The sequence below is a fragment of the Pollicipes pollicipes genome, unplaced genomic scaffold (assembly GCF_011947565.3).
Source record: "Pollicipes pollicipes isolate AB1234 unplaced genomic scaffold, Ppol_2.1 Scaffold_4295;HRSCAF=5057_pilon_pilon_pilon, whole genome shotgun sequence".
NCBI lineage: Eukaryota > Metazoa > Arthropoda > Thecostraca > Pollicipedomorpha > Pollicipedidae > Pollicipes > Pollicipes pollicipes.
The window spans coordinates 846,356-858,003 of NW_023596461.1; the positions used below are offsets into that span (position 1 = coordinate 846,356).

The 11,648-nt window shown below is 49.5% G+C and overlaps 1 protein-coding gene across 1 annotated transcript in view; it reads right to left on the bottom strand.

The window, feature by feature from the left end:
* Positions 1 to 6,960, bottom strand: part of LOC119096494 (neo-calmodulin) — a 33,266-nt gene extending 26,306 nt beyond the window's left edge. Inside the window, exon 1 of the mRNA XM_037219406.1 lies at positions 6,949 to 6,960. Within this exon, the coding sequence (XP_037075301.1) occupies positions 6,949 to 6,960 (12 nt within the window). The remainder of the gene's footprint in view (positions 1 to 6,948) is intronic.
* Positions 6,961 to 11,648: the final 4,688 nt, after the last annotated feature.

Here is an 11,648-nt window from a genome sequence, read left to right on the forward strand (position 1 = left end):
TGTTGCAGAGAAGTACCGGAGGATGTTTTTGTCCCTGCAGCGTCATTATTCAGTCGCCCATGCCAGCCCGATCCATGCAGGGTCTTTGGTCAGCTCCGCTGACCTTGGACAAGACAAAAACCGAGCCGTATTTCTGCTCCAAGGGACCCGAGCCCCCTGTCGAACACGGTAGTGGCCAGGTGTCCGGTACGCCACAAATTGGGCTGGATGAACTGCAAAATCGACGGGTATGTTTCTATGCAGGTAGCCACCTCACGACGACGGAGCTGGGCGACTCACGACATATTTATTAGATGTTGCCCTAGTCCCGTTTCCAACCGCACGCGATTGGACCGGTTCGTATCGAATGTATGGAGTAAGGGGTCAATCGATCACGTGATCACCAGTCAACTGAACGATATGCACCATGTGACGATCGGGCGGCTGGCACAGCCCCGTCGGATGGTCCCAGGATGACCAGGACCCTTCCGATAGCCACCGGAGCTGACCACAGGCTGAATGTCGTGATGGGGGCTGGACTCAACATCCTCCCTCCCTCACAAAAAGACGTTCAGGGCACCTCACGCACGTAAAATTTGTTATTTGTTTTGTTGTTGATTGAAATTTGTTGATCGTGTTGTGAAAGAATGTCGCTTGTTCTTAATCTACCATTTGAACGTGTGTATAGTGATTTCTTCACTATTGGCGCTTCTTCACACGCATATTATTGCATGCAAAAACTTGACAAACAGGGGGCACGTACCCCAATGCCTCCTTGAACATCCTACTTTTTATTTGACCTTGAGGAGGCACCGTGCCAGACGGATTCACCAGTGCGTCAGCAGGGCCAGGTGACGTCACTGGGACCGACTCATTCGCCGCCTCGAGATGAGACTGAGTCCGTGCGCGCCAGAGGAGCCGCTGGATCGATCAGTGGAGACTGAGATTAATGGTTGCTGTTAATCGATCTTCAGCTAGATATCAGACATGTTGCGTCAAAAGTTAAGATTGTTGGCCTACGGCATCTGGCCTCCCCAGAGGGGTACCGGTAGTGTTGTGCTTAAGCAGGGCACCTGGGAGACCAGTGTTACGGAGCTTGATTCTCGCGGTGCCCGCCCTTCCTACCAGGGTGAGCGGCAGGTGACGTCATGCAGCCCCAGCAACGGAGTGCGTCGAAAAGCCCCAATGACGACGGCTGTCCATTCAGAGTTGGATGGCGCGCAGGCAACCGCAGCATATCAACAGTTCTGGATCGTTTTCACAGATGGCAGCACAGAAGCACCGCGAACTGCAATGGTGGCGCTGGCGGAGGCGCAACAATTCGTTAAACATTTCTGGTCTTGGCATCCAGCTTCCTTTGATTTACAGTCCAGGGGACGTGGCTGAGGACAACTTTTGTGGGTTTAGCTGATTCGCTGTCGCCTGGGGGAGAAGGAACGATTCAAGGGGCTCAGAACGCTAGTCACCCCCGCAGAGAAGCCACTGCCTACTCAAAGTCTCGGCGGAGGACTCCCTGGCACATGTTCTGTGACGTTGCTATAAGCTACATGCTGTATTTCAGAGGTGTACGTTTAAGGAAAACGCAGTGGAGACGAGTGAGAAATGTACAACGGGGAGATATGACGCACACTGGTCAGTGGCACCCGCCCGCTGGCAGTGGCTAGTTTTGCTGGCCAATCTGTGCCCTTACAGTAAACCACACAAGTTTCGGGGAAACCACGAACAGAAGGAAAATGCAGCTGTCGTCAACTTTCTGGCTATCAGTAGCTCCTTCGCATACAAAGTTTCTATCGACCGTGTTCCGTCTCTAGCGGTTACTTACGAAGGGTTGTCAAACTGTAGATACCGGCCCTTCCCAAGAGATGTCGCTGTCATGACAAGTTTGTCGGTTATGAACAAACCTCAGCCTTCTTGACATTTGCTCGATGACGTAATGACAACGTCTTTCCTACTGTGTCCTTAACCTTCAAAGGACCGAGGGGAGACAGAAAAAGGTAAACTCATCTCGCCGAAGGTGACCTGTCTGTGGAAAAAGTAATCAAGAAATGTACTCTCATCGCAGCCAAAGGGAAGCCTGGTGTCCATCCCCCTTCAGGCCTGGATGCTTCTCGTGTTTCACCATAGAAGGCTACCGACATAAAATCAAAAATCGACGTGATGCGTGCTCGCCGAAATTCCCCTCAAGAAAAACATTGCAATCCTCGCTCCTCTCCCGCGCAACTGCAGCCCCTATGCCACGAGATGGCTGGAGTGCCGCTCCAGTGGCGGACCGGAATTCCTCCAGACGAAGTGTTGCTTCAGTGTTGCTCACCGCCCACAATTCTCCGTAAGTCCATGGTCCTGAACAGGCCAGGGCTGACCGAACGGTTCCAATCTAAACCAAGTAAAACCTTGCCCGACGCCGTGCATTCTCTACGGACACTCTCATGAAGCGTTCACTGGAAGACAAAGCAGACAAAGAGCCCTCATTACTGGGTACGAGTTTGCTGCCTCATTGACGTCACCTGTGCTGACGCCTTTTTGCAAGCTCACGGCGAGCGATCGGTGAAAGCAGCATCGATTGCTCGCATGCATCAATGGTCGGATTTGAAAATTGAATGCGCCTATTGCCCGCTCCTGTGACTAGCCCGGCGATGTGGGGCCTTTCGGGCCCATTCAATCCTGTGAATGCAGGCTCGTCACATTACGGATGCTGCTGCTCTCCTACCGGCAGGGCAAATGGACAGACAGCCCAATGGTAAAGACGGGGTAGGCGATTCTGTGTCGCTCGGCCGCCACGATAAAATGGTTCATTTAGCTCAAATATATTCGCAAAAGGCAGCGTTGTTCCCATACGCTGATTTCAAAGTAGTGTCTAAAGACTGAAAAGGTCATGCTTCTAATGCTGCCCTGAAATTTTGTCACTCTGCGAGCCTGTCAAGAAACAGTGCGCTTTGTAAGCTAAACCGCGCGTAACCAGAGGTCATCATTCAACATAGACCGCCCCAGTTCATCGGATAATCTTGCTCCTCGCCTTCTGTCAGATAGGAGCTAGGAGGCCTGTACGTGTGATGCGTTACTACTACTCTTCTAGCACTACGCTACTACTACTACCACTATTGCTACTCCGACACGGCCTCCCCTAGCCGGATTTCGTCGTTCGCTCTGTGTCCAGCCATCAGGAGACCCTCAATGCCAGTCGGACTAGGAAATGCGCGCGTTGGGACTCGTACCCAGTGTTGCCGCATGACAAGTGCCTCAGTTTTTCCCACAAGGCACGGAAACACCAAAGTCCATGTACTGTGGTTACTTACAGACAGCCTGCGGTGGCGTGAACCTGGCATTTGCAGTGGCGTGTAGCTGGAAATGTACTAAAATAACTACTAGCAGCCTCAGCCAACGCACCAGGAGACAGGGACCCAGGGCAACAGCGGGGCCCACAACGCAGCGCATGCGGGGCCTGACTCCGCTGCCCACAGGACCCTGGCCGGCGGCCCCCAGTCGCGAAAAGAGTGGTGGTCCCCGTCCGAAAATAGACGACCCTGGTCATGAAAGAGAGGCCACGTTCGACACGAAAGGGATGGGCTCTAGTCATGAAAGGGAGGAGATCATCGTCTGGAAAAAGCGGTCTTCGACACGAGGAGGGGTGACTCCCTTCAAAAGCAAAGCAGCTTCTCGGCACGAAAAACCGGTAGGCTTCGCTTTGAAAGACAGGAATCTGGTCACAGCAGGCAAGCGGTTCCCGTCACGAAAGAGAGACAACTCTCGTCACGAAAGAAAGACAGTCCGCCTCACGAAATCGTGGTAGTCCCTGCTGTCAAAAAGAAGTGGCCTCCGTCACGAAAGCAAGGCAGCTTTGGTTATGAAAGAGCGTGACCCTTATGGAGAAAGGCTGCCGGCCGTTGTCACGAAAAATAGACGGCCTCGCAACGAAAGTGAGGCTGCCGTCCCTTGGGAAAGGATAGTGGCTGTCGGGAGTAAAAGCGCTGGAGAACCCTGTCTTTGTCGAAAGAAGGCGCTGTCACAAAGACCGCGCCCACGGTAAAAATCTGAGAAACTTCAGGAGCCTCAGCTATGAAAGAAGAAAGGGGCCGAATGGCAGCTCGCGTTATTGCGGGCGGATCTGAGCAAGAAGCAAAACCGTTCAATAGGTTTGCAAGAACTGGGGCGATTGTTTTTAGGGTACCTGAGAGTGTCCATATATCCAGGGTTAGTCGTGACAATTGTCGATTGCCGAAAGCAGCGTTCAGAAAGTTAGTAAACCAGCTAAATACAACTGCAAAAGGAGTCATATAAGGATCTTGAGTGATTGGACACCATGGTACGGCAGAGCAGGATGGTTCTAGGATTTCGTCAAGGGGGAGGGCACACGACATTGTACCCCTTAGAACTTGGGGCCCTTCCAAAAATTATTGCATTCTGTTCATACAATTTAAATATATGTATATATATATATATATAGATAGATAGACAGATAGATACAATATTTATATATGGTAATCAACCGTACTGTGCGCAACCCTAGAAAACCAGGCGTGCTTTGTATGCACACACATTGAGCTGGTTCATTTTCTGCAGACCTTGGCGGGTCCTGTCATTTAGGATTGCGGAAAGAAGCATGGCAAAATGAACCGAATTTGGCTCCTAAGTATCATCAAAATCAAGCTCGAATCTCATTCCTAGTTCACTTACGGCTGGCCGGCTAGTCCATGTGATCAGCTGATGGCCGTTGACTAATGCGGGGTTTTGCTTTGACTGTTATGAAGGAATATAAAATTTCCTAGCATGCAAAATGTTTCAAGAACGTGATGCACAAGTCCGCTAAGTGTCGCACATTCAACAAACAACAGAAATGGCATGTAGTGTGTGCACAGCGCGTAAAATTATGTTCGGACAATTGTGCGTAAAAGTTCATCCGTGCATAGCTCACTGTTGCCCTAAAGCTAAAGCACCGAGAGAAATCGTCATCCTATAGTCTTGCACAACATCGAGATGATAAATCACATCCTACAGCCTCGTACATGTATAGATGCACGCGAAGTAATATATCCAGTCCCCTACACACGAGCGGGTGAAACACCCTGGTGCTCGCAAGCACGCGTGGGGGTTTTCAGCAACAGAGTAAGATCCTTCTGACGTCATCGGAAGGGCGCATGACCCATGTCGAAGACCCCACAGCGACCAAGAGCGCTCCAGCCGATTAAGGTTAAGGTCGCAGTCCACAGCGTAGATCCTGCAACTATGTATATGGGAAAATCCAGGGCCAACAGGGAATACCTGAGCGATCAGGGGTGCCGTGGCAGAGCAACAAAAACCCTCCCGCGAACAGGAAAGGGTCCTAAGAGCAGGCGGGATGAGCCCAAGACCGACGTGTTAGGCCCAAACGCTCGGTAATACACCGACAGGCCAACATATAGGGCCCGGCCAGAGCACAGGGCCCTCTGAGCGAAGGGGGAGAGACCCAAGACCATTGTGCATTAATTAAAGCCACTGTGCGATCAAGAGTGCCCGGGCAGGCTATCAGAGATGATCCCGACATATATGAGGGTCCCGCGCTAATGAAATCAAAGGGAAAGAGCCTTAGATCAATGCAGAGGGCCCCCGAGCACCGAGCGCATCGGTGCATTACTTTATATGAACCCAGCAACAGCGCAAGGCCCTCCAAGCAAGAGGAAAGAACCCGAGAGCAATATGAAGGGCCGCTGAGCAGCCGAGTGTAATCCCACATATGAGGCCCAGGTAATAGCGTATAGAGCCTTTCGGGAGAATGGGAAGCATCTTTGGAGTGCGCCTGATTGATCAAGAGTGCCTAGGCATGTAAGCAGAAAAGTACCCCCAACAACCAAGGGTACCCCCCTCCCCCCCCCAAGGAAACTAAAAGTATCCAGGATGCACAATGTGGAAGGACCCCCGAACAATCAGGTGCGCTTGAAGAGGTCTACAGATGGGGTCTCGGACAAGAACGTGGGACCTTCCATTCAAATAGGAAGTACCCAAGACCCAACATGAAGGGCCCCGAGCGATCGACTGTCCTCGAACAGGTTACAGATGGCCCCCGACGAATGTTTAGGGCCCTCCCTAAGTGACAGAGAATTGGAAGGACCCTAGACCAATGTAGAGGGCCCATGAGCATATTGAGTGCGTCGGTGCGAGACCATTGTAAAGGGCTCCTGAGGAACCGGAAATACCCCGGCTGGTTAAAATATGGAACCCGGTCATAGCGTATAGAGCTTTTCGGGAGAATGAGAAGAATCGGTAGAAGACCCCGATAGACAAGGGTGCCCAGGTGTGCTAGCAGAAAGGGCCCCGATTACAGTGCGGGGCCCTCCAAGCAAATGTAAAGAAATCAAGGGCAGCGTGGCAAGCTCCTTAACGAACAGATTGACCCGGAAAGTCGACATATTGTGCCCCGGGAATAGCGTAGGAAATCTGAACGGTGTAATGAGCCTTACAATCTCTCAATCGACCCTCCCCATAGGTGAACAAAAATTCTCGTCTGCTGGTGAGATCTTCGCTTTTGCTTGCGACTGGTTTTGGTCATCTGCAAGCCCAAAAACGTCCAATTTTGTTGCGTTTTGTGTAAAAAATTGCGTCTGGTCGACTATGGGCCCTTTTGGAGCCTATGAGTCCCTTCTGGAACCAGGGGGGGGGGGGGCAAGCCCTGTACTCCCCTCTTGATTCGCCACGCCGGCAGAAATCCATGTCACGCACGAGAAAAATCTCGCAGACAAATATTTTGTTTCGTCGAATGCGAGTTTTTGCGAATGAGAATGCGAGATGCGAGAGAGTGCGAGAGAGAATGCGAGTGAAATTGCGATGTTAAAGGGAGTGTTTCACTTGGATATGGGGCTTTGAATTGAGATATCATCGTGAATACCTTTCAGTGCTTTTCACAATCTTGCCCTTTTAAGATCTGAGGCCCTCTAGTTTCTGAGCTACACGCCCGCGAAACTGAGAAAAGCTATGTTGGGGAGAGTACCCTAAACTCACCTTGACATTCATGGCGTCATCATCACGTCATTCACAATCCAGTAATTTCACAAGCCATGCAGCAATCAAGGTCAAGAAAAATAGAATTGTCGAGGCGCTGATATCTGGGGTTCGTGAGCGTGATTTCTAGATAGAACGGCCGTCAATTGGCTCTCAATGTTGTGCAAGGAACGATGTCGTAATCAAGACATGACTCATCGATTGTGCTGTCTAGAGCAGTTTTCTCCACTTAAAGAGTATACCAATAGTTATAAGTTTATCATATCTGATCTTTCCTTCAATATCTTCAAATGTGAGACATTCCCTTTTAGCAAACCAACGGTAAGAAAATAAAAAGTAAGTGAAAAAAGCTTACGAAGGTTAGGAGAGTAACACGGGATGTCCTAGCTAGCCATATTGAGTGGGGAGCTGTAACGTTTGACGAGTGATCAAATGACATGACCAAGGTGAAGCTGCGCACTGTAATACACAGACGTGCCGCTAAAGGCTCCCGTGCTCGAAAGAGGCTCTGCAGTCGCAGACGCTCCATCCCACCGCAGATAAACGGTCTCCGTGTCACAAAAGTCCGCCATGTTGGTCACGCGCAACTGACCACCACAGACCCTCGGATTCTTGCTAAGATAGGTGGATGCGGTGGTCACTGAAGTTCGTGCTGGAATATCCACGTGCTTTCTGCGGCATGGGGTGATTGTGAATGTCGGCAGAAACTGAGATGTCATTGTGTGGCGATCGTCGACAGCCTAGCCAAATCCAAGAGCATTTGTGCGTAGTGTTCATGGATCATGGTGTTCATGGATCGTAGTGTTCATGGTGTTACGTTGTTAAAAGTTCGGAAACTGTGAAAAATATCGGAACTGTTAAGGACCCACGTCTGCTATACAACTGTCACGTTTGATCATGTGGCAAGCAATGACCTTGGCATCTTAATAGGCATTCTATATGCTGACTACACACTGACCCAACCGTGTCACCTGGGATCATCGATGCCTTGCGTCTGCTCCATGCACGCTTTTGTGTCAAGATGTATGGTAGCGCGAATCGTTCAAACGTCTCAAAACTGCAATCTTCAAATTTGCTGCCAGGGTCATCGTGGATAAAGAATATGGCCGCATAACCCATGTAGTAAATAGGGCTGACTGTGTGGAGATGACTTTGCACCTTGCTTAAATGTCCGCTTGCGGCACGGTGTGCTGATCACCGCTCTCGTGCCATGCTCTGCGCTAACGTACAATTGTGAGCGCGTGGCCCAAGACGCGCGGCGGTCACACCATCTGAACCTACCTCGCGTAAAAAACAACCATGGAAAGGGACGATATATGTATCGCACGATGAAGCAGAACGACGAGAATGCCGTCACTCAATGTCTGTCCAACGTCTCAAAGCGTCAGTAAAAAACTAAGACTCGTACCATAATTCGATAAGCCTGACCATCTACTCTGTACGTGTGCGCTAGGTGTTGTGTGTGGAGGGAATGGGTGTCATGGTGGGGCAGCGCTTTATCTGACATGAGACCTGTACTGCAGCCATGTAAGCTGAGGGTGAGCGAACAGCCCAACTGGTGTGGATCGACCCGATTACGTGCAATAAGTGGATGGTGAGCAGTCGCGGAAGATATCCTTGCCAAGTTAGATAGAAAGTCACGCTGATGCCGAGGCTTGGGGCGGTCTGGGAAGGAGCAACAATGCGACAGAAGGCCGCTGTCATGACAGAAAAAGATGCCTGTTAATGTAGAGGAAGCTGGACATCTTAGGGAGGGAGAGGGGCAGTTGGTCGGATGCGCCAATCACGACTGAAAGAAGACCCGCGTGGCACGGGAAGCGGCTCCATTGGTGATTCGTTCCCTTACTAAGGCAGAGTGACACAACAGGAACCCCTGCAGTGAGCGAAACATGCATTACAATGAAACTATTCATGTATTACGATAAAACTGTCGCATGGTCTGAAGCAGGTCTGGTGCCACTTGACGAGAACTCGGATTCAGTACGTGCAATGATAGCTGATCACGCACGCATTTCGTCCCCTCATAACATCCAATAAATGGTGCTCGATATCAGCCAAACTGAGTGCAAACACAATTTGTTGTTGCATCAATTCGGCAACGAAACGAGTAACGAAGGACAGCTCAATCATTGCCACAAAGACGATTAATTTCAGGATCTTGATGACGGGGAGCCATGGCATGACAAAGGCACATGTCGTGATTGGCAAAGGCTCCATCAAAGAGATACGCATATTTTATGGTCAGAAGCAAAAGGGTCCTCATTCCGGCCTTTGACAGCACGGAAATGGAACGCCCCCCAGTGACGTCAGTGTGACCCGACCGCGAAGCAGAACGCGGAGCAGCACTAAACGATCGTTAAGCGAGCGTCGGGTGATGCAGTTAACTTCTGAAGATGGTAACGGACTGATCACCGAATATTCATTTTGGAGAAGTTTGGGGAGCAAGTGTCTGACCTCAAACTTAGTTTCCGATGTCTTTGTTTGGGGGCATGAACTTAGATTGCAACATGGTACGGTTGGGAGATATTAAGCACGCGGGCTATTGTGGTGTGTTCCTTCAATGCACTCCAGCATACAATCCTTTGGTGTCCGCCGTTCGGCAACAAACAAGGTTTTAAATGCGGTTGGCTGTACTGCGCTGCCAGACATCAACGCAACAACGCGTTCTCAAGAGGCGCCCGATGTTACGTCCGAGGCACACTGGGGATGTTTGAATACTTGATATCTAGCGACTTGAGGCCTCTGTTTGGAGCGGTCTGCTGTGCCTTGTAATGTGGTCTTCGTCTGGAGGCGCCGTAACAGCCGGGTGAAGTACAACAGGAGGCTTGTTATCGCAGGATCGGTCACATGCGCTCTAAACTTGTGCCCTTGGAGTCGACGTATCTTGAATGAACTTGTTCAGCGGTATGACCGCTGCGCCTCCTAGGCCTCCTGTTGGCCATGACGGGTTTTTCATTACCGGGAGGAGCCCAGCATCTCAGCATTTATTTTTTAGAGCCTGCGCTTTGGACAAGTATACGTTGCCATGGATGAAAGGAAGCCCGTACAAAGAGTTTATCTGATAGGTTGAAAGGCATGCTCATCGTGGTAGCCCTGATGATTATGGACCATGGTATTTCTGGGAGCCACTGTCGGACCAAGAAAAGACGCTGGTGTTGAGGGGATCTTGGATCGTCAGTAATGGTAGCGCGGCTGGCGGCGCCGCCGTGGCCGAAGTGATAGCTACTGGACTATTCATCGACTCATGTAAACCGCTCAGGGCCAACACCGGCCGCCCTCCGCGGTAGGAGCCGACCTCACAAGAGGACCCGATAAGGTGGTGGCAGGATACTGGAGGTTCCCGCACCGGCACGAGGCCCGAGACATGGTCAAGTGGAAGGCGTTTTGTTTGCACTACCGGAAAGGGTGGGAGGGTGGCTAATTAGGCCTGTTGGGGCGCAGTCCTCGTTTTTCGTTGACGATCTGGTGGCGAGTGAAATAAAGTCACTGGTAAATGATCTAGGGGACGCTTGGGCAGCGAGCTTGCGGCATTGATACCGCTACAGGTAGCGATGGACCGCAGAAACTGGCGTGTCTGCATTTAGCAGGCAAAGAGCGGGCTACTAGATGCTTCCTTTCATACCAAAATATACCGCCTTTGGGGCTGGATGAGTGATTCACAACTGACGAACTGTTTCTCGTTAGATATTACCCAAGTCGATCTCATCACCCCACATGCCCAATGTAGCGCGCAATAGATGAGGCCTGATCATTGATCACTTCCGCATGAGGTTGAGTAATCGAAGACGCTCATGCCACAGGATTTACGTACGCGGAAACTTATCAACCGTCGCTTGGGGAAGTGATGTAATAAAGGTGAGCCGCTTTTGTCAATAATGCTGAACCGAATGTAAATATATATATTATATATATATATATATATATATATGTTTGATTAAAATAACTGCTGACTCAGCATTAACGAGCTTTTTGATGCATCGTTCTAGTTTCCGGGCCTTTGACTTTGCGTCAATCGCTTAGATTAAATATGGTTCGCACAAAATTACTCATATATTCAATCACTCCTTCCATTCTAACGTTTCGAGATCTTATTTCATCTTCGGAGAAGACTAAATTGCACATGAAATAAGTTTCGGGGTTTAAAGGATGAAAAAATTTGCACTACTGTTGGAAAACATCTTTTAGTACGGAGAACTAGATGAAGCACAACTAATTGAAGTAAGACGGATTGCTATTTTCATCTTCATACATGTAAGAAACACTCATAATGGGAACTCACAAAGACACAATGGAAAGACTCATTGTCCAATCACATCTTTTAAACCCATTGTGTCTTTGTGATTGCCCATTATGATGTTTTTACATTATGAAGATGAAAATAGCGATCCTCTTACTCAATTAGTTGTGCTTCATTTATGTTCTCCGTACTAAAAATGTTTTCCAACAGTAGTGTCACAATTTTTTCATCCTTTAAAAACTCAAACTTATTTCATGTGCAATTTAGTCTTCTCCGAAGATGAGATAAGATCTCAAAACGTTAGAAGGAAGGAGTGGTGAATATATGAGTAATTTTGTGCGAACCATATTTAATCTAACGATGACGCAAAGTCAAAGGCCGGAAGACTAGAACGATGCATCAAAAAGCTCGTTACTGCTGAGTCAGCAGTTTTTATTTTAATCAAACATGTATCAAAGAAAGA